General features: G+C 46.7%; 1 protein-coding gene across 1 annotated transcript in view; it reads left to right on the top strand.

The window, feature by feature from the left end:
• The window catches only part of KPNA7 (karyopherin subunit alpha 7), a 151,296-nt gene that overhangs the window by 59,229 nt on the left and 68,363 nt on the right, over positions 1–23,704 (top strand). Inside the window, exons 6-7 of the mRNA XM_073633075.1 lie at positions 2,174–2,256; positions 3,196–3,459. Of these exons, the coding sequence (XP_073489176.1) occupies positions 2,174–2,256; positions 3,196–3,459 (347 nt within the window). The remainder of the gene's footprint in view (positions 1–2,173; positions 2,257–3,195; positions 3,460–23,704) is intronic.

Here is a 23,704-nt window from a genome sequence, read left to right on the forward strand (position 1 = left end):
TCTCTCCCATCAGGTTCAGCAACGAGACAAGGGGATCCTCTACATCCTATTCTCCGCATAGGCAGAAAGCTTGTGTTCCGAAGAACCTACATGCACCCCATTTGGACTTTCTGCAACAATGGCTCAGAGACCAGTGTGACTAGGAGGGGTGAAAGTGAACATCCCTGTCTCATGTCATTCCGGATAGGAAACACCGAGGAGAGACCGCCGTTCACCTTCACCTGAGCAGTAGGGGATGCGTATAGCGCTGAAGTCCAGCGTAGCATATGAGGACCCAAACCCAGTCGCACCAGGACTGTTAAGGAAATCCCCAGTCTATGCGATCAATACCTTCTCTGCATCGGTAGATAGGATCAAATGGGGAGGCAGCTGATCGTACGTGCGGGCCCAGTGAATGGTTTGAAGAGCCCTGATGGCGTTATCACTAGCCTCCCATCCCACGATTTAGGGTTTCCTTTTTGACTCCATTGGAAACTAATCCCCCTGCAATGTGCTGACATGCTCTGCTTTTAGTGATCTTTACTTGGATCATAGTTGCATAGTTAGTAAGGGTGAATAAAGACACAAGTCCATCCAGTTCAACCTGAGTGAGTATGGGTGTGTGTCTACAATTGTCCCTATCTCTGTACATTGTCTCATTAAGATGCTCATCTATTTTATTCAAGGTACCCATATAGCGCCGTCAATGTTGACAGCAAAATTTGGCTGCACACAACCAAATCTCCTGTTTCTAATTTTGTCTAATGATATAAATGCATCTCACCTTTTGATCATATGTCTTTCCTTCTGCTGTAGCCCATCCTCGTGTGTGTGTGTGTGTGTGTGTGTGTGCCCCGTCCTCACAAATAGACACAACACATGCTTATGGTACTAGCTCCAACATTGCTCTGCCAGCCAGCCTCCTCTCAGCTGTGAGTGAGCCACTTTATTAGCATATCAAAAGGAAGTCCCAAAGCTCGAGGGTTGGGCTTCCAACAGCCACACACCTCTTACAAAGCTTGTGACCTCACAAGAAATGGACACAGGATATGACCTCACAGGATGTGAATGACCATATAAGGATTTAACACAAAACAACCACCAATTACTGCAGGACATGATACAATATACAATAACCAAATACGATGACTAGAGTTCCTCGTGGATGAGAGATTATCTGCAGGTGTACGTCATGGCACCCCACACATGTTGATCAGGCATACCGGGGTGACAAGAGGACACAACCGCTAAACCGATAATGTCTTTGCAGAGCGAACGCACCCCCACCAGACGATCATTCTGTGCATTGCACAGGGGCCCTTTGCTGGTGGACATGTCTTCTCTCTGCAAACACCTCTCCAAACACCAGGAAGTTTTCCACTACCGAACAGGTCTCAACCAGCCTCAGTCTGCCCCAGTCAGCTCTTCAGAGTGGGCTGGGAGAGAGCAGACAATGGGAGACTCTTTTTATGACAATACATAACATAAAATTTTCCACAACAATGTACACAGCGCTCCACACATACATTGCACTCTCACATCGGTCCCTACCCTCAAGGAGCCCACAATTCAAGGTCCCCAACTCATTCATATACTAGGGCCAATTTTTGGACAGAAGTCAATTAACCTACCAGCATGTCTTTGGAGTGTGGGAGGAAACCGGAGTACCCGGAGGAAACCCACGCAGGCACAGGGAGAACATGCAAACTCCAGGTAGTGTCATGGTTGGGATTTGAACCAGTGACCCTTTTTACTGCTAGGCAAGAGTGCTACCCACTACACCACTGTGCCGCCCTAAATGGAATCCATTTTCCTGTTGGGTGTGAAGACTATTAAGCCCTGTTGAAAGTTATGAGTAAATCCCATAGTGTAAATATTTTTTGTTCTCATTAAATTTTTAGAATGTGTGATGTTCTTTGGGATAAAAGCCACTTATTGGGTTTACATATTGGTATGTCAGTATTTAAATGGCTGAGCTAGTCTGTGTGTCATGACTTAAGTTCTCTATAGTGAGGTGCAGTGAGTGGCTCTCCGCTACTGTAAAATTACAAACCCCATAATCTCTAGGACTGGCAAGGCATAGTTTGAGTAGAAGTTGTCTGACATAGTCTAATCCTGACAAACTTTCTTTCATTTAAAAGGTATTTCTTCCCCTTTTTTTAGTCGCTTAGTAATGTGTAATCATTCTTTCCAGGTGACGGTCCGATCTACAGAGACATATTGATCAGCTGCAATGTGGTTTCAGCACTTTTAGTCTTGGTGACACCACAGACACCGGTACATAATCTTCTACATGTTTTTCAAGCCTTTTGAAAGCCTTTAATGTATTGCTGCTGGTGTGCTCTAGCAGTTGGTGAATGTTTGCCTTGGTAGCCAGACTAACTTGGCATGCTTACTAACTAAGAACAAATGTAATCTTTTGAACTAATCACACTGGCTGCCAAAACTACCTTGCTTTCTGAGCACTTGGTGGACTTGACACTCATATCATAGATGAAACTGTCAAACTTGAGAACTTTACATAAATGACAAACGTGTATAATCCTAGAGTTTGCTCACTTGAAAGGGACAAATATTGCTGCTACCTTACTAGCAGTTGAAAATACTTGTCAAAGTTAAATCTCTAAATTTCTCATTATGGGTATTGTTGCTGCTAATAGAACATGACCTGGCCCAAAGAGATGGAGAATTTCATTTGTCTGCACAGGTACTTTCCTGTAAAAGCAAATTTGCTAACTGCAGGTGTCATTGTGAGTTCTCAAAAACGCATACAAAGATTAATTGCCACATTAGCCATTTGTATTCTCTTGGTAAATCACAGCTGCAACAGATTCTCATGCATTTTACAATATGTACACAGCAGGCCCATATCACATATTTGTGATTCACATAGTTCTGTAGCCTCTATCAACTAACTTCTCAGGTTAAGGGCTGATTCCACAAGAAGCTAAATTCACTTCAGTTTTAGACGTGTCTAGAGATTTTAGGATCAAAAAATTCAAAAACTTCTGCAATTTTATATCATGTCGAGACTTGGACTGTTAATCAGTTTTCCTCACTTTATGCCATGACATCCACTGTTAATGGAATGATTTAATTCAGCCCATTTCTTGCTTCATGCCCTGTTTAATATTTAACGCTTAAAATTTGTTTTAAACATGGAAATATATTATAATTTTTTTTTTTTTTTTTCTTTTTTTTTTTCTTTCATTGTAGGTTGGTTTTCTCCGGAACATTACATGGACCCTGTCTAACCTTTGTCGCAATAAAAACCCATACCCGCCCATTCAGGCTGTTAAGCAAATATTGCCAGTGCTAACACAGCTTCTCTACCATGAGGACAAAGACATCTTGTCTGATACATGTTGGGCAATGTCCTATCTCTCGGATGGTGCCAATGATAGAATTGATGTTGTTGTGTCAGCAGGAGTTGTAGACCAAATAGTGAAACTGATGCACAGTCAAGAACTTAACATACTGGTAAGTAGTAAATGGACTGCATTTACATATGCCATTTAGTACTCGAGGACACAAATGGTGAGACTGATTTTTAGGACCATGTAGTGAACTCCAAATGTCATGGCAGGTGACTGATTAAAGCTTAGTTCTTTAGTTGAATTTGAGACTTCAGACACCAATGTTAAATTGTAAATTTTTTTTCCCTCTTTTGGCTTTTTTCTATTGCAATTGTCTTGAAGTGAACAGGCAAAGGAAAAGTAATAGAACAAAAGAAAGGGAAAGAAGACATTGAAATAAAATGAAATAAAATGGAATGAAAAGCGAAAGTAAATGAAAGTAAATGAAGGCGAAAGAGCTGAAAAAGTAGAATCAAGTGAGCTAAGAAAAACAATAAAAACAGGGGGGGGGGGGGGGGGGGGAACAGGGGAGAAGGTGAAAGAGAGACAAGCCAGCGGAACAGTTGTCTCCCAGCCCCCACCTGCTTGCTGCAGTATCTCCCTTTCTTGTGATTTTTTTTTTTTTTTTTTTTTTTTTGTTTTTTGCTCTTTTCTATTGCAATTGTCTTGAAGTGAACAAGCAAAGGAAAAGTAATAGAACAAAAGAAAGGGAAAGGGAAAGATCACATTGAAATAAAATGAAATAAATGGAATGAAAAGTGAAAGTAAATGAAGGCGAAAGAGCTGAAAAAGTAGAATCAAGTGAGCTAAGAAAAACAATAAAAACAGGGGGGGGGGGGGCAGGGGAGAAGAGAAGGAGAAGGTGAAAGACAAGCCAACAGAAGAGTTGTCTCCCAGCCCCCACCTGCTTGCTGCTGCTGCAGTATCTCCCTTTCTTGTGAATTTTTTTTTTTTTGTTTTTTTTGTTTTTGTTTTTTGCAAATGGTACTAACTATAGGCTTGATAGTACAAACTATAGAATAAGAAGAAATTTCATAGTAACAAAAATGTGGAACATATAAGCTCATACTGGAACTATACTGCTGAATATATAAATCATCTTGCTGAATACTTGAATTAGATTGCATTATATCGCTAAAACATTTGAATTATTTTGCTGAGCACCTGGGCCCTCATGCACACGGGCGGTTAGAAAAGCACTGTGAAGACGCCGGTGTCTTTGCAGTGACTTTTTTTAACTTTTTTCAGCATTTTTGCAATAGCGTTTTTGAGCGTGGTGTTTTTTTTTTTTTTTCTTGCAGCTCAGGAACGCCTATGCCACTTGCGGCTCAGAGACGCCTAGGTGGGCGTGAGGCCATGGACTGACATAGACAGGCCTTTTTGAGCTGCAGAAAGGGCTCAGAAAAGCAGCTGTGGAGACGTCCGTGTGCATGGGGACTTAATACTATGGTTTAAACAATTGAACAGCACCAAGGAATGCTTAGTGTACTTAAGGTAGTAACATAACTTCTGGAAAACGGGGACTACTTATATCTCATTAATTATTTCTATTATTGGATTGTGGGGAGGATGCCGGGTATGAGAACGGAACAAAAGAAATATTAGTAAAAATAAGTCAATTTAAGAAGGCTGGGAGATTTTTTCATCATTAAGAGACCCCAATCAAGGGGTATTCTGGAAGGCAGCTTCGAAGATCTTATAAATCCAGCCATAGAAACAAACATGAAGGGGAAAACAACAAGTGCGGGAGCAATACCGAAATCACCTAGGACCAGCCTAGGCCCAAGTCCAGGCCCTATGAACAGGTATATACAGCAAGGAATCGGAGAAGGAGAGAAACAAGTGGGTTCAAAGGGCAGACAAATAGATACAAAAGAGAAGGACAACAAGGATAAAAAAGGCCAGTATAAAGTACAAACAGAAACCAGCCACCTCTCAGAACCCAGAATGGAGCCAGAAATGGGAGAGGAAGACAGAGGAAAGGAGGAAGGACAACAAGGGCCACAGTTGCCAACAAAACAGGATATGGAAAAAATGTTCGCGGCACTAGAGAATTCCCTAAAAGCAGAGATGTCAACACTCCATAAAGATATGGGATATATGTTAAACAGAGTGGAAGAAGTAGAGAGCAAAGTAGACCTACATCAAAAAAACAAAGGAACTGGAAGACGAAATAAAGAAATTAAAACGGGAACAACAGGAACAATCATATAAAATAGAAGAGCAAGAAAATAGAGATAAAAAGAAAAACTTGAGAATACATGGGTTACCGGAAACAGAACAAGCAGAAAATCTAATAGAAAAAATGAACAATCTCTTCAACCAAATCTTGGGAAAGGAAACAACTAACACAATAGGAATAGAAAGTGTCTTTCGAGTAAAAAAACCTCAAAGGTTCGCAAGGGAAACATCTAGAGATGTAATCGTACGCTTTGAAAAATGGTAAGAAAAAAAACAGATCTGGATAAACCTAAAGAGGAAAACACAAATAGAGTTTGCGGGAGGTAAATTACAAATATATTTCAAGATTTATCTCAAGAAACGTTGAAAAGACGACGGATACTAAAGCCATTATTAGAAATCCTCCGGGAGCAAGAAATTCAATACAACTGGGGTTTTCCAGCATGTCTAATAGCAAGGAAAAACGGAATAAGTGCGAGGCTAAGACATGTGGAGGAGATTCCGGACTTTTGCAACAAACTAGAAATCCCCTCCCCAGAACTGGAAAAATACGCAAATGGTCAGGAGCGAATAACGACAGGAGATGACCTGCAGTGGCAAGTAAATTCAAGGATCAGACATCAAGATGTGGACTCTCGAGGAAATTAATATCTGAGAAAATACCACACAACGGTGCAAGGGGCCTTAGAGTGGAAAGGGGGGGGGGGGGGGGGCTGGGGTTGATGGGATGGGAAAAAAGGAAAGTGAAAGGATTGGTAAAACACAACAAAAATGCAGGGAGAGGAAGACAGGGACTCACGGAGTGGACAGGGGGTCGCCCTATTAGTGCTTAGGCAGGGGGGGAATAGGGTGTCTTACAGAGCTCCGCCTCACAATAAATAGAGCAGAGGGGGCAGAGCGTGCCCCACAAAACAAAGTAAAACGCTCTCAGCTCTAGAGAATATGGGGGTAAAAAACCCATATCAGAAAAAAGGGAGGGGGAGGGTGGGAGGAGGGAAAAGGGAGGGAAGGAGGGTGGGGAGGGAAAGGTCTGAGTCACATGAGTGGTTACATAGGCGCACCTATTTTGAGACAAGAGATGAGGAGACCCCGTGCGTCCGCTGGGTGTCCCCTCCATCCGTTCACCTAGGGGGACCGCGTGGGGGGGAGGGCCGGAGGACAGGCGGGGAAGAAAAGGCACAAGAATGGAAAACGTAAACAGCATAAAAATAATCTCTTACAATGTCCGAGGACTAAATTCCCCAGGGAAGAGAAACATCATTCTCCGAGAACTAGAAAAAAGTAAAGCAGAAATCATTTTCCTACAGGAGACGCATATAACCCAAAACTCAAATGCCAAAATTTATTCAAGAAACATACCAACATGGTATCAAGGAGACTCGCCAATAAGAAGGGCCAAAGGAGTAGCCATCGGTATAGGGAAAAATGTACGTTTTCTAATAGATCAAAGGAAAATAGACCCGGAGGGTCGATATCTTTTTATTACAGGAACTATACACGGGGTAAAATATACATTGGCCAATGTCTACTGTCCTAATAAGAACCCTAAAAAATATTTGATAGATATAATTAAAATACTAATGGAATTCAAGCAAGGAAAATTAATACTAGCTGGAGACTTCAACTTCAGCATGGATAATAAAATGGACAGTACCTCAAGAGTAAGGGACAAAGAGGTAAATCAACTAAAGAAATTAAAAAGAACATTATATGAACAGCAACTAATAGACCCTTGGAGAATTCAGCACCCCAGCACAAAGGACTACACATTCTACTCAACAGTACACAAAATTTACTCCAGATTGGATTACATCATGGTCGAACATAGAAACTTGGAAGAAATAGAAGAAACAAAAATAGGCATAATAACCGCCTCAGATCACAGCCCAGTAACCTTGAGAATGAAAATAAAAGGAGAAGTCCTTGAAAGGGGTCCATGGAGAATCAACGAAACTTTATTAGAAGACAGTGAGACCGAAAAAAGCATCATAGAAGAAATTAAAAGATATTTTGAGGAAAACGATACACCAGAGGTTTCGAAAGCAACAATATGGGAGGCGCATAAATCTGTTATTAGGGGCAAGTTAATAGCCATAGGGGCAAGAAAAAAACAGGAAAGGAAAACAAACATGCAACAAATAATTAAAGAAATTTATGAATTGGAACGAAAACATAAAAATCAAGTAAACAACAAAATCTTCGGCCTACTATCTCAAAAGAGAGCAATTAAAAGACTGGATGGAACAAGAAGAAAGGAAGGACTACAACAGAGTAGTACAAGAAAAATATAAATGGGGTAATAAACCAGGAAAATACCTAGCAAATCTGGTAAAAAAAAAGAAGTCTTTGAATTACATTGAGAAGATCAAAAATGAAAAAGGAGAAGTGGTAAATAAAACTACAGATATAGCGATAACATTTCAAAAATACTTCAGCTCCCTTTATGCAATAAAAGGACAGGAAAGTTGGAAAGAAGCGAATACAAGAACAAAGAAGATACAAGAATATTTAAAAAAAGCAAACTTACCAAAACTAAAAATAGACCAACTAGAAGAATTGGAAAAAAATATTACGCATGAAGAGGTAAAACTGGCATTAAAGGAAACTCCCGTAGGAAAAAGCCCAGGACCAGACGGGTTTACGGTCAAATACTATAAAAAATTTGAAGAACAGCTGACTCCAAAACTATTAGAATATATGAATTCCCTAGGGGAAGATGAAGAAATAAGAAGTGAATCGTTATTAGCTCATATTACAATACTACCAAAAGAAGGGAAAGACAAAGTTAACTGCTCAAGCTACAGGCCAATAGCCCTATTGAACGCCGATATGAAGCTGTACTCCAAGATCCTGGCCACTAGGATAAAAAAACTAATCCCACTGTGGATCAACTCGGACCAAACTGGTTTTGTCCCGGGGAGAGAGGGGCGGGACAACAGCCTAAAATCATTATTGATGTTGCACAAGAAGGTGCAGAATGAGACCCCAGTTCTATTCCTGTCATTGGATGCAGAAAAAGCATTTGACAGGGTAGACTGGGGTTTCATGATGGATACATTGCGGCATTTGGGTATCGGGACAAAAATGATGAAGTGGATAACAAATTTGTATAATGGCCCGACAGCAGTCGTAAAAGTAAACGGTAGACTCTCTCCAAAAATTAAGATGCAGAATGGAACACGGCAAGGCTGTCCACTGTCTCCACTATTATATGTATTGGCTTTAGAACCACTATTAGCAACACTCCGCAATAACAAAGAGGTAGAAGGAGCGAAACTAGAAGGAAAAGAGCATAAGATCGCTGCTTACGCGGACGACATCTTGATGTATGTATCCAACCCAAGAGTGTCACTCCCAAACATACTGAAAGAAATTAAAAAAATATGGAGAACTGTCAAACTTCAAAATTAATCCAATAAAAACGGAAATATTAAACATAGGTCTAGAGAAAAAGGAAGTTCAGTTTTTACAAAAAGAATTCCCATTCACTTGGGTAAAAGAACTAAATTACCTTGGAATTAAAATAACTCCTAGAGTCGAAAAAATTTATCAGGCAAACTTTATTCCACTGATCAATGAGGTCAAAGAAGAAATGAAAAAGTTAAGAATACAGCCACTTTCATGGATTGGAAGAATAAATATGTTTAAGATGACAATATTACCTAAAATAAACTACAGATTACAGATGTTACCAGTAAAAATCCCGCAGAGCTTTTTTAAAATAATTAAAACAATCCTGCTAAAATACATATGGCTTAATAAAAAACCAAGAATTAATTACACGCTGATCACAAGGAAAAAGGAGCATGGAGGTCTTGCCGCTCCAGATATAAGTAGGTACTATAAAGCCATAGTTTTAACACGAATGTTAGAGTGGACAAATGAGAAAAATGAAAAAAAAATGGGTGGAAATGGAAAACACAATAAGTGGAGCCACACTACATAAGAATATTTGGATTCCACGGAAATATAGAATATTGGACACCGACACGCACGAAATAACAAAAAATGTATTTAAAATTTGGGACACCATCCACTTAATGAATGGAAATATAATTCACCACTATTAGCACTCACAGGATCGAATCTCTTCACCCCTGGGAGGGAAATATTTGAAATCCAAGGAATAGGTAACCCACAACTGAAAGATATCACTAGAAATGGTAAAATAAGAACACGAGTAGAAATAGAGGAAAGGTATGGATGGAAGATGAATGAATGGAAGTATACTCAACTAAGGCACCTAGTAAGCACAATACCACACCCACTGAGAGATGAAACAAAATTAACTGCACTGGAAAAGCTATGTAGCAATGAAACACCATTAAAAAACGGAACATCAAAAATTTATAGTATACTGACAGATTTGGAAGCACAAGAAAGACCAGAATATATAAATCAATGGGAAAAAGAAATGAATTTAAAAATAGATAACCAAAAAGTGGAAAAAATGATAGAAATGGGATATAATAAGGCTTGGGACATGAAGACCATAGAAATGAATTATAAACTAGTATCAAGATGGTATATGACCCCAGTAAAAATACACAGATTCCATCAAGATAGAACCTCCTTGTGTTGGAGAAAATGTGGCCAAATAGCAACGATCACACACATATGGTGGGAATGCCCAATAATAATGGAGTACTGGAAGGAAGTGTTAAATAACAAAAGAAATAACTGGAGAAGAAATAGAACAAAATATTTGGACTTGTCTCTTCCATATCTACAATAAACCTAAGAAACAATATAGAAAATCAATAATACCTAACCTCCTGAATGCGGCCAAGGCCTTAATTCCCAAGAATTGGCTAAAAAGTGGAAAACCAGACATTAGAAACTGGCTAAAGGAAATAGATTATCACTACAAAATGGAAGGAGGAGAGAAAGGGGATACTAGTAGATGGGAAAGTTGGAAAAACTACAAAGTCTCGGATATTTATTTAGATAGGATAAAAGAGAATAGGTGCAGAGCCAAGTGGATAAATAAACAACATAAAGGAACGGACCAGACACAGGGGAGGGGGAGGGGGGGCGGGGGGAAATAAGAGGGACTGAGAGAGATTAAGATAATAATAGGGTTTATAATTATAGAAGGCGTTTTGTCGTCGGTTTTTAAAATTATTTAAGAATATCCTAGAAGGGAAAAATAATAAAGATGTGACGGAAACAATCCACAATGATGTGAAAAAGGAGAAGAGATAAAGTTTGACACATAAAGTTGAAATAATGTCTCTCGGAAAACTTTCGCTGAAGTGGATAAAAAAAGAATTGGAAATATAGGCACTAGGTGGTGCAAGACCAATGCTGTACCATCTAGCTGTAAAACAGTACCCTAAAAATCTGCCATAAGGTTAATTTTTTTTGGCTGAAAAGCTTAATGAACTGCTGCAATAACATTCATACACTAAGATTAAGTATAAATCTTTTGGTAGCATTTATGTATCTTGTAAGTGCTCTGATCTACTATATGGGATAGCATAATTTTTCTGTAGATGCAGTGAAACAGAGCCAAGTCCTGCCAGGTCTGGTCAACACGATCGCCTAACATGTGCCTTTTTCAGCAGTAGTGGCTTAGATGGCTGCATGTTCTTCCCTGTTCTATTTTAATTTTGTGTGGCTCAAAGCCTGGCTTGTGACTTTATTTATTTTTTTGCCTTTGTGGCACGCCTTTCCTTTTTGGAAGATAAAAACGGGGTTGTCCTAATTGGATGCACAAAGATTAGCAGATGAATTGTTTTTCCTAAGAATGTTTTTAATACAGGTAATGTTGAGAAACCGTTTCATGTCGCTAAAGCAGTAAAGAAAAAAAAAAAAAATTTTCTCGAACCCAGGTAGAATGACCTTTGTGGTAATAGGACTGGGAATCTGGTATTAAACATGATCCCACCAAAAGCACAGTTTTAGCCATTAATGGGGAATTTTCACCACTGGAGCATCGATTACTTCACCTTTTTGGGGTGGCTGTGATTCTCAAATCCTAACTCCCAAGTTGCAATTCCTGAGAAATCCTCTGTAGAATATAAAGCAGGGCAGATTAATGAGCTCTTCAGGTACCAGTGGAAAAAAAACTAACATTTCTGAAAAGTTTAACTCAAACCTGATCCCAGTCTTCAATTTTTGTATTCATAAATTCTATGGGCAAAATGCTCCATTTCTATGACCATGAGATGCTTGCATGCATTCTCATTCACCTGGGTTTGTTATAGGCATCTATAGCACCAACACTTTACTATGCAATCACATTAGTTCAAGTAGGCCACTTTGGAAAGGAAAAAAAATCGCTGGCATTAAGCATTTCTCAGTGTGGGAGGAAAGCCACAAATATGCAGTCTCCATGCAGATGGCACCCTGACCAGAATACAAACCAGGGACCCCAGTGCTCCTAAGGCAGAAATGCTAGCCACTAACTGCTGCCTCAGCCCAATGGATGTTTAATGTTTTTCACACACCCCCTGGGTGTTCTCAGTGGTCATCTCATAGTAAGTCCCCCCCGATTGTAATTAGATCATTCAATATGTGCAGTGTACAAATAAAGGCTGTGGTGTTGGAGGTAACCAGTTATGTGGTCTAATTGCTTGGTTGGTTCAAAGTGTATAATACATACAGCCCCGATTTCAAAAGTCACTGAATGCAATGACTTGCAAATCTTGTACACCCAGGTTTTCTATGGCAAACAAAATATATCAAATGTTTAAACTGAGAATTTACAGTTTTAAGATTTTTAAAACATTTGAAATTGGTAGCAACATGTCTAAATTGTAACACTGCAACAAAAAGCTGGCAAAGTGGTACTAACAAGGAATAGCTGGAACATTTTGCAACTAATTGGCAACAGGTCAGTAACCTGATCAGGTATAAAAAGAGCATCTTAGGGGAGTCAGTGTGTCCAGAATAGGGATGAGCCGAACACCCCCCGGTTCGGTTCGCACCAGAACCCGCGAACGGACCGAAAGTTCGCACGAACGTTAGAACCCCATTGACGTCTATGGGACTCGAACGTTCGAAATCAAAAGTGCTAATTTTAAAGGCTAATTTGCATGGTATTGTCCTAAAAAGGGTTTGGGGACCCGGGTCCTACCCCAGGGGACATGTATCAATGCAAAAAAAACTTTTAAAAACGGCCGTTTTTTCGGGAGCAGTGATTTTAATGATGCTTAAAGTAAAAAAAAAAAAGTGAAATATTCCTTTAAATATCGTACCTGGGGGGTGTCTATAGTATGCCTGTAAAGTGACGCGTGTTTCCCATGTTTAGAACAGTCCCTGCACCAAATGTCATTTTTAAAGGAAAAAATCTCATTTAAAACTGCTTGCGGGTTTAATGTCATGTCGGGTCATGGCAATATGGATGAAAATCAGTGAGACAAACGGCATGGGTACCCCCCAGTCCATTACCAGGCCCTTTGGGTCTTGTATGGATATTAAGGGGAACCCCGCACCCAAATTAAAATAAGGAAAGGTGTGGGGCCACCAGGCCCTATATACTCTGAACAGCAGTATACAGGCGGTGCAAACAAGACAGGGACTGTAGGTTTGTTGTTAAGTAGAATCTGTTTGTAATTTTGAACATTTTTAACGTGTTTAGCTCCAGCCAAAAAATCTTTTCTAAGCTTTTTGGAAAACATAGGGAAGGGTTATCACCCCTGTGACATTTGTTTTGCTGTCTTTCCTCCTCTTCAGAAGATTTCACCTCACTTTTTTGTCCCAATGAAAAATGTTTTTTGAAAATTTGGGTTTTTTTGTGGAACAAGGATTGGAAAGCATCAGTGGAAAGGAGAAATTGTTTTCCCATATTAACTCTTACAGGAGAGAATTTCCCTTCCTAGGGGTAGATTTCATCTCACTTCCTGCTGTCTCCTTCCGTTTGCAAGTAGGAGTCGTTTGTAAGTTAGATGTTTGAAAGTAGGGTCCTGCCCTATATACTCAGCAGAAATTTGGGCCTTAGGTGTTGCTGTGGCCACAACACTGTAAGCCCTCACAGGGCCCTGCTGTGAAATATTAGATCAAGAATTGTAATTACATGCCCCTGTTGAACAGGAGCTGAAAAATTAGGCCTTAGGCACTGGTGCTGGTGCCACAACACTGCAACCCCTCAGACACTCTAGTTGGAACGCAGGAACGAGCCCTGCTGCACAGTATTACATCAAAAATTGTAATTACACGCCCCTGTTAAACAGGGGCTGAAAAATTGTGCCTTAAGCACTGGTGGTGGCGCCCAGAACCAAAAATGTTCTTACAAGCTATCAGCGTGATGATTGAGGAGGAAGAGGATAATTACTCAGGGATAGTCACTCAGCATCAGCATAGGCAGTCTTTGAAGGGATCTGAGATTTCAAAAAAAATTATTCGGTTACATCAGCATCAGGTGCTTGGTAGCTGGTGGTGATCCAAGACTTATTCATTTTTATGAAGGTCAGCCGATCGACCGAGTCGGTGGACAGACGCACCCTGTGATCGGTTACCACGCCTCCAGCAGCACTGAATGTGCGTTCCGAAAGAACGCTGGATGCAGGACAGGCCAGTAGCTCAATTGCATACTGTGCAAGCTCTGGCCAGTGATCCATCCTCAAGACCCAGTAACCCAGAGGATTTTCGGTGGGAAAGGTGTCCAAGTCTGATCTTGCCCCTAGGTATTCCTGCACCATGTAAAACAGACGCTGGTGATGGTTGCTGGAACCGATCATACCTTGGGGCTGCGGACCAAAAAATTGTCTGAACGCATCGGTCAGACGGCCACCTTCTCCACCGCTCCTTCTTTGACTGACCGAAGCCTCAGCAACACGTTGTCCAGAAACAGGAGTTTGTAACCTCCCAGTCTCTGGGAACGCGTTGCACAGACCTTTCTGCAAGGCCTCCCGAAGATGTTTCATCCTCTGCTCCCTCTGCGATGGCAAGATAAGGTCCGCAACCTTACCCTTGTAACGTGGATCAAGGAGGGTTGCCAGCCAGTATTGGTCCTTCTCCTTGATACCACGAATACGAGGATCCTTACGCAGGCTTTGCAGGATCAGGGAGGCCATACAGCGTAGGTTTGCTGAGGCATTCGGTCCGGAGTCCTCTGGGTCACTAAGAACGACATGGTCCGCAGCCACCTCCTCCCAGCCACGTACAAGTCCATGTGTTTCTTGGGACTGATCCCTTAAAGACTGCTGCTGATGCTGAGTGCCAGGCTCCACCTCCATACTGACACAATCTTCCTCCTCCTCCTCTTCCTCCTCGTCCTCTTCCTGTGTGATCGGCGGGCATGCAGGAACACTGTCTGGATAAAGGGGGCCTTGAGAGCTAAGGAAGTCCTCCTCTTCCTGCCTCTGTTCTGCCTCAAGTGCCCTGTCCATTATTCCGCGCAGCGTGTGCTCCAACAGGTGGACAAGGGGGACAGTGTCACTGATGCATGCACTGTCACTGCTCACCATCCTCGTGGCCTCCTTGAATGGTGACAGGACAGTGCATGCATCCCTGATCATGGCCCACTGGCGTGGGGAAAAAAAACCAAGCTCCCCTGACCCTGTCCTGGTGCCATAGTCGCACAGGTACTCATTGATGGCCCTCTGCTGCGTGTGCAGCCGCTGCAGCATGGCCAACGTTGAGTTCCACCTGGTGGGCATGTCACAGATTAGGCGGTTCTTGGGCAGGTTAAACTCCTTTTTGGAGGTCCGTCAGCCGAGCACTGGCATTATATGACCGGCGGAAATGCACACAGACTTTCCTGGCCTGCCTCAGGACATCCTGTAAGCCCGGGTACCTGCCCAAGAACCGCTGCACCACCAAGTTAAGGACGTGAGCCAAACAGGGCACATGGGTCATTTGTCCCTGTCGGAGGGCAGAGAGGAGGTTGGTGCCATTGTCGCAAACCACCATTCCTGCCTTAAGTTGGCGTGGCGTCAACCACCTCTGAACCTGCCCCTGCAGAGCTGACAGAACCTCTGCCCCAGTGTGGCTCCTGTCCCCCAAGCACACCAGCTCAAGCACCGCATGGCATCTTTTGGCCTGCGTACTTGCGTAGCCCCTTGAACGCCTACGGAGCACCGCTGGTTCCGAGGAAGAGGCCATGGAGGAAGAAGAAGAGGAGGGGGTGGAGGAGAGAGGTGTGTCACAATCAGCATTTTGGAGGCGTGGTGGCGGAACAACCTCCAACACTACTGCACCTTGTCCTGCATCCTTCCCAGCTGCCAGCAGAGTCACCCAATGCGCCGTGAAACTTAGGTAACGTCCCTGTCCATGCCTGCTGGACCATGAGTCAGCGGTAATATGCACCTTACCGCTGACCGCCCTGTCCAGCGAGGCATGGACATTGCCTTCCACATGCCGGTAGAGAGCCGGAATCGCCTTCCGTGAGAAAAAGTGGCGTTTGGGTACCTGCCACTGAGGAACCGCACATTCCACAAACTCACGGAAGGGGGCAGAGTCTACCAACTGAAAAGGCAGCAGTTGAAGTGCTAGCAATTTTGCCAAGCTAGCAGTCAACCGCTGGGCATGTGGATGGCTGGGAGCAAACTTCTTTCGGCGGTGCAGCAGCTGGGGCAGGGAAATTTGCCTGGTACAATCTGACGTCGGTGTACCAAAAGCAGATTGCCCACAAGTACTTGGCTGTGACACACCTAATTCTACACCTTCATTCCTCTCACTGCAGGTCTCAGAGAGGACTGAAGGTCTAGTGGGGTTGGAAATCTCAGCTGATGAGGAGCAAGGAGAGATCCTCTTTGTTCTTTGGTGTGGGTCTTTTAGATACGCTTGCCAACGAACTGCATGGCAGGTCAACATATGTCTGGTCAAGCATGTGGTACCCAAGCGGGAGATGTTTTGGCCACGCGAGATACGCTTGAGACATATGTTGCAAATAGCAGCGGTGCGATCTGATGCACTCGTCTCAAAAAAGGCCCACACCAAAGAACTTTTTGAATAACGCGCAGAGACTGCAGCGCCCTGCACATGTGGAGCTTTGGGGTGTGATGCAGTCAATGTGCTGCCCTTAGGCTGGCCCCTGGAGGGCATCCTGCCTCGTTGGTGATGTGCCTCCTCTTCCTCGCTCTTCCTCCTCTTCCTCCTCTTCTCCTCTTCCTCCTCTCCTCCTCTTCCTCCTCTTCCTCCTCTTCTCCTCTTCCTCCTCTTCCTCCTCTTCCTCCTCTTCCTCCTCTTCCTCCTCTTCCTCCTCTTCCTCCTCTTCCTCCTCTTCCTCCTCTTCCTCCTCTTCCTCCTCTTCTCCTCCTCTCCTCCTCCTCTCCTCTCCTCTCCTCTCCTCTCCTATCAGGCACCCACGTTGAGTCAGTGACCTCCTCCTCCTCCTCCTCCTCCTCCTCCTCCTCCTCCTCCTCCTCCCTCCTATCAGGCACCCACGTTGAGTCAGTGTCCTCCTCCTCCTCCTCCTCCTCCTCCTCCTCCTCCTCCTCCTCCTCCTCCTCCTCCTCCTCCTCCTCCTCCTCCTCCTCCTCCTCCTCCCTCCTCCTCCTCCTCCTCCTCCTCCTCCTCCTCCTCCTCCTCCTCCTCTCTCCTCTCTGGCACCCACGTGAGTCAGTGACCTCCTCCTCCTCCTCCTCCTCCTCCTCCTCCTCCTCCTCCTCCTCCTCCTCCTCCTCCTCCTCCTCCTCCTCCTCCTCCTCCTCCTCCTCCTCTCTCCTCTCTGGCACCCACGTTGAGTCAGTGACCTCCTCCTCCTCCTCCTCCTCCTCCTCCTCCTCCTCCTCCTCCTCTCCTCCTCCTCCTCTCTCCTCTCTGGCACCCACGTTGAGTCAGTGACCTCCTCCTCCTCCTCCTCCTCCTCCTCCTCCTCCTCCTCCTCCTCCTCCTCCTCTCTCCTCTCTGGCACCCACGTTGAGTCAGTGACCTCCTCCTCCTCCTCCTCCTCTCCTCCTCCTCCTCCTCCTCCTCCTCCTCCTCCTCCTCCTCCTCCTCCTCTCTCCTCTCTGGCACCCACGTTGAGTCAGTGACCTCCTCCTCCTCCTCCTCCTCCTCCTCCTCCTCCTCCTCCTCCTCCTCCTCCTCCTCCTCTCTCCTCTCTGGCACCCACGTTGAGTCAGTGACCTCCTCCTCCTCCTCCTCCTCCTCCTCCTCCTCTCTCCTCTCTGGCACCCACGTTGAGTCAGTGACCTCCTCCTCCTCCTCCTCCTCCTCCTCCTCCTCCTCCTCCTCTCTCCTCTCTGGCACCCACGTTGAGTCAGTGACCTCCTCTCCTCTCCTCTCCTCTCCTCTCCTATCAGGCACCCACGTTGAGTCAGTGACCTCCTCCTCCTCCTCCTCCTCTCCTCCTCCTCCTCCTCCTCCTCCTCTCTGGCACCCACGTTGAGTCAGTGACCTCCTCCTCCTCCTCCTCCTCCTCCTCCTCCTCCTCCTCCTCCTCTCTGGCACCCACGTTGAGTCAGTGACCTCCTCCTCCTCCTCCTCCTCCTCCTCCTCCTCCTCCTCCTCTCCTCCTCCTCTCCTCCTCTCTCCTATCAGGCACCCACGAGTCAGTGTCCTCCTCCTCCTCCTCCTCCTCCTCCTCCTCCTCCTCCTCCTCCTCCTCCTCCTCCTCCTCCTCCTCTCTCCTATCAGGCACCCACGTTGAGTCAGTGACCTCCTCCTCCTCCTCCTCCTCCTCCTCCTCCTCCTCCTCCTCCTCCTCCTCCTCCTCCTCCTCCTCTCTCCTATCAGGCACCCACGTTGAGTCAGTGACCTCCTCCTCCTCCTCCTCCTCCTCCTCCTCCTCCTCCTCCTCCTCCTCCTCCTCCTCCTCCTCCTCCTCCTCCTCCTCCTCCTCCTCCTCCTCCTCCTCCTCCTCCTCCTCTTCCTCTCTCTCCTATCAGGCACCCCGTTGAGTCCTCCTCCTCCTCCTCCTCCTCCTCCTCCTCCTCCTCCTCTCTCTCCTATCAGGCACCCACGTTGAGTCCTCCTCCTCCTCCTCCTCCTCCTCCTCCTCCTCCTCCTCCTCCTCCTCCTCCTCCTCCTCCTCCTCCTCCTCCTCTCCTCTCCTATCAGGCACCCACGTTGAGTCCTCCTCCTCCTCCTCCTCCTCCTCCTCCTCCTCCTCCTCCTCCTCCTCCTCCTCCTCCTCCTCCTCCTCCTCCTCCTCCTCCTCCTCCTCCTCCTCCTCCTCCTCCTCCTCCTCCTCCTCCTCTCTCTCCTATCAGGCACCCACGTTGAGTCCTCCTCCTCCTCCTCCTCCTCCTCCTCCTCCTCCTCCTCCTCCTCCTCCTCCTCTCCTCTCCTATCAGGCACCCACGTTGAGTCCTCTCCTCCTCCTCCTCCTCCTCCTCCTCCTCCTCCTCCTCCTCCTCCTCCTCCTCCTCCTCTCCTCTCCTATCAGGCACCCACGTTGAGTCAGTGACCTCCTCCTCCTCCTCCTCCTCCTCCTCCTCCTCCTCCTCCTCCTCCTCCTCCTCCTCCTCCTCCTATCAGGCACCCACGTTGAGTCAGTGACCTCCTCCTCCTCCTCCTCCTCCTCCTCCTCCTCCTCCTCCTCCTCCTCCTCCTCCTCCTCCTCCTCCTCTCTGGCACCCACGTTGAGTCAGTGACCTCCTCCTCCTCCTCCTCCTCCTCTCTGGCACCCACGTTGAGTCAGTGACCTCCTCCTCCTCTCTGGCACCCACGTTGAGTCAGTGTCCTCCTCCTCCTCCTCCTCCTCCTCCTCCTCCTCCTCCTCCTCCTCCTCCTCCTCCTCCTCCTCCTCCTCCTCCTCCTCCTCCTCCTCCTCCTCCTCCTCCTCTCTGGCACCCACGTTGAGTCAGTGTCCTCCTCCTCCTCCTCCTCCTCCTCCTCCTCCTCCTCCTCCTCCTCCTCCTCCTCCTCCTCCTCCTCCTCCTCCTCCTCCTCCTCCTCCTCCTCCTCCTCCTCTCTGGCACCCACGTTGAGTCAGTGACCTCCTCCTCCTCCTCCTCCTCTCTGGCACCCACGTTGAGTCAGTGTCCTCCTCCTCCTCCTCCTCCTCCTCCTCCTCCTCCTCCTCCTCCTCCTCCTCCTCCTCCTCCTCCTCCTCCTCTCTGGCACCCACGTTGAGTCAGTGACCTCCTCCTCCTCCTCCTCCTCCTCCTCCTCCTCCTCCTCCTCCTCCTCCTCCTCCTCCTCCTCCTCCTCCTCCTCCTCCTCCTCCTCTCTGGCACCCACGTTGAGTCAGTGACCACCTCCTCCTCCTCCTCTCTGGCACCCACGTTGAGTCAGTGACCTCCTCCTCCTCCTCCTCCTCCTCCTCCTCCTCTCTGGCACCCACGTTGAGTCAGTGACCTCCTCCTCCTCCTCCTCCTCCTCCTCCTCCTCCTCCTCCTCTCTGGCACCCACGTTGAGTCAGTGACCTCCTCCTCCTCCTCCTCCTCCTCCTCCTCCTCCTCCTCCTCCTCCTCCTCCTCCTCCTCTCTGGCACCCACGTTGAGTCAGTGACCTCCTCCTCCTCCTCCTCCTCCTCCTCCTCCTCCTCCTCCTCCTCTCTGGCACCCACGTTGAGTCAGTGACCTCCTCCTCCTCCTCCTCCTCCTCCTCCTCCTCCTCCTCCTCTCTGGCACCCACGTTGAGTCAGTGACCTCCTCCTCCTCCTCCTCCTCCTCCTCCTCCTCCTCCTCTCTGGCACCCACGTTGAGTCAGTGACCTCCTCCTCCTCCTCCTCCTCCTCCTCCTCTCTGGCACCCACGTTGAGTCAGTGACCTCCTCCTCCTCCTCCTCCTCCTCCTCTCTGGCACCCACGTTGAGTCAGTGACCTCCTCCTCCTCCTCCTCCTCCTCCTCCTCCTCCTCTCTGGCACCCACGTTGAGTCAGTGACCTCCTCCTCCTCCTCCTCCTCCTCCTCCTCCTCCTCTCTGGCACCCACGTTGAGTCAGTGACCTCCTCCTCCTCCTCCTCCTCCTCCTCCTCCTCCTCCTCTCTGGCACCCACGTTGAGTCAGTGACCTCCTCCTCCTCCTCCTCCTCCTCCTCCTCCTCCTCCTCCTCTCTGGCACCCACGTTGAGTCAGTGACCTCCTCCTCCTCCTCCTCCTCCTCCTCCTCCTCCTCCTCCTCCTCTCTGGCACCCACGTTGAGTCAGTGACCTCCTCCTCCTCCTCCTCCTCCTCCTCCTCCTCCTCCTCCTCCTCCTCCTCCTCTCTGGCACCCACGTTGAGTCAGTGACCTCCTCCTCCTCCTCCTCCTCCTCCTCCTCCTCCTCCTCCTCTCTGGCACCCACGTTGAGTCAGTGACTTCCTCCTCCTCCTCCTCCTCCTCCTCCTCCTCCTCCTCCTCCTCCTCCTCCTCCTCCTCCTCCTCCTCCTCCTCCTCCTCCTCTCTGGCACCCACGTTGAGTCAGTGACTTCCTCCTCCTCCTCCTCCTCCTCCTCCTCCTCCTCCTCCTCCTCCTCCTCCTCCTCCTCCTCCTCTCTGGCACCCACGTTGAGTCAGTGACTTCCTCCTCCTCCTCCTCCTCCTCCTCCTCCTCCTCCTCCTCCTCCTCCTCCTCCTCCTCTCTGGCACCCACGTTGAGTCAGTGACTTCCTCCTCCTCCTCCTCCTCCTCCTCCTCCTCCTCCTCCTCCTCCTCTCTGGCACCCACGTTGAGTCAGTGACCTCCTCCTCCTCCTCCTCCTCCTCCTCCTCCTCCTCCTCCTCCTCCTCCTCCTCCTCCTCCTCCTCCTCTCTCCTCTCTCCTCTCTCCTATCAGGCACCCACGTTGAGTCAGTGACCTCATCATCCCCTCCCTCCTCCTCCTCCTCCTCTCTCCTCTCTCCTATCAGGCACCCACGTTGAGTCAGTGACCTCATCATCCCCTCCCTCCTCCTCCTCCTCCTCTCTCCTATCAGGCACCCACGTTGAGTCAGTGACCTCATCATCCCCTCCCTCCTCCTCCTCCTCCTCTCTCCTATCAGGCACCCACGTTGAGTCAGTGACCTCATCATCCCCTCCCTCCTCATCACTGGAGCAAACCTGGCAGTATGCTGCAGCAGGGGGAGCATGACTGCCAGATTGCTGTCCTTCTTGGGCACCCCCTCTGTCCGTGCTCATGTTACTGCCTTCATCGAGCTCAGTATCGTCATCAGAGCCTTCCAAACGCTGGGCATCCTCCTGGAGCATGTACCCAACACTGTGGTCAAACAGTTCGAGGGAATCCTCATGAGGACATGGTGGAGCTAGGGAAGGAGTCACTGACATTGAGCTGAGGGAAGAGGCCGCTGCTTTGCCAGACAAAGCACCCTGGGCATGGGTGAGAGAGGATGAGGAGGATGAGGACGGCTTGGTCATCCACTCGACCAAGTCTTCCGCATGTTGCGGCTCAACACGGCCAGCTGCCGAAAAAAAGGCCAAGCGTGTCCCATGGCCACGTGCTGATGAGGATGCACCGTCTCCACGACCAGCACTAGACACAGAGCCTGCTTGCCCTCTCTTATTGGCTTGTGACTGTCTGCCTCTCCTTCTTGGCCTTCCAGACATACTAATGGCCTGTAGCTGCACTAAGCTGGGATAGAACACCTGTAATTTTCTTCAAGTAGCTTTATATACTGTAACCAGACAAGCCTGCCTGTCAGTAGGAAGATAACAGGAACGGATCTAGCTGAACACTGTGAGCAGGACGCACTGTACTAAATGTAAATAGTCTAGCTGCCTGACCGTGGTACTAATAGGATCAAATAGAACACCTGTAATTTTTTTCAGGTAGCTTTATATACTGTAACCAGACAAGCCTGCCTGTCAGTAGGAAGATAACAGGAACGGATCTAGCTGAACACTGTGAGCAGGACGCACTGCACTAAATGTAAATAGTCTAGAAGATAACAGGAACGGATCTAGCTGAACACTGTGAGCAGGACGCACTGCACTAAATGTAAATAGCAGGAACGGATCTAGCTGAACACTGTGAGCAGGACGCACTGCATTAAATGTAAATAGTCTAGATAGAAGATAACAGGAACGGATCTAGCTAAACTGAATACAGTGTGTGTGTGTGTATGTGTGTGTGTAATATATATATATATATATATACTATATATATATTATATATATATATATATTATATATATATATATATATATATATTATATATATATATATATATATATATATATATATATATATATATATGCAACACCTGGGATGCATATATACACACAATACACTGTAAGTGCAGCTAACTGACTGACTGTTCTGCCTAATCTATCTAACTCAAATCAAATGACACTGTCTCTCTCTCTCTCTATCTCTCAGCACACCGGAACACACACTACACAGGGCCGCCGTGCAGGCGGCCTTATATAGTGTGGGGTGTGTACTAAATCCCCTGAGCCATAATTGGCCAAAGCCACCCTGGCTTTGGCCAATTACAGCTCTCTCTACTGACGGTGCTGTGATTGGCCAAGCATGCGGGTCATAGTGCATGCTTGGCCAATCATCAGCCAGCAATGCACTGCGATGCCGCAGTGAATTATGGGCCGTGACGCGCCACACGAATTTAGCGCGAACGGCCCATAACGTTCGCAATTCGGCGAACGATCGAACAGCCGATGTTCGAGTCGAACATGGGTTCGACTCGAACACGAAGCTCATCCCTAGTCCAGAACTAAAAAGGCAGAGGTTCACCAATCTAAAAAGCTGTTACAAAAAATTGTCCATTTTCTGAATTATGTTCCTCAATGTAAAATTGCAAAGGCTTTATCCATCTACAGTACATAACAAAAGGTTCAGAGAATCTGGCGAAATCTGTGCGCAAGGGACAGCTGACATGTGTTATTGGATGCCTGTGCTCTTCGGGCCCTCAGACGGCCCTGCATTACAAACCAGGAATGCCTCTGTGATGGAAATTGATGCATGGACTGAGAAATACTAAAAAAAAAAAATCACTGTTTGAACAGTTTGCTGACCCCCCCCCAAAATGCAAGGTAAAGCTCTCACACAAAGGCCATATTGGAACCTGATCCAGAAATCCCACCTTCTCTGGACCAAAGCTCATTTAAAATGGTCTATTGCAAAGTGGAAATCTGTTTTGTGGTCAGACATATTAAAATTTTTACTTTTTTTTTTTTTTTTGCAACTATAGGCACAATGTCATCTGAACGAAAGGGGCACCTTCTTCTGGCTTATCAGGATTCAGTTGAAAAACCTGTATCTCTGATGGTATAATGTATGGAATGGGTAGCTTCGATGTCTGGAAAGCCGCCTCAAATGCTGAGAGCCAGGTTTTAGAGCAGAATATGCTTGCATATTTCATCAGAATAATACTAAACTGCATAGTGCATTTATGACAACAGCATAGCTTCGTAGTAGTC

Source organism: Aquarana catesbeiana, linkage group LG06 (genome assembly GCF_042186555.1).
Source record: "Aquarana catesbeiana isolate 2022-GZ linkage group LG06, ASM4218655v1, whole genome shotgun sequence".
Lineage (NCBI taxonomy): Eukaryota > Metazoa > Chordata > Amphibia > Anura > Ranidae > Aquarana > Aquarana catesbeiana.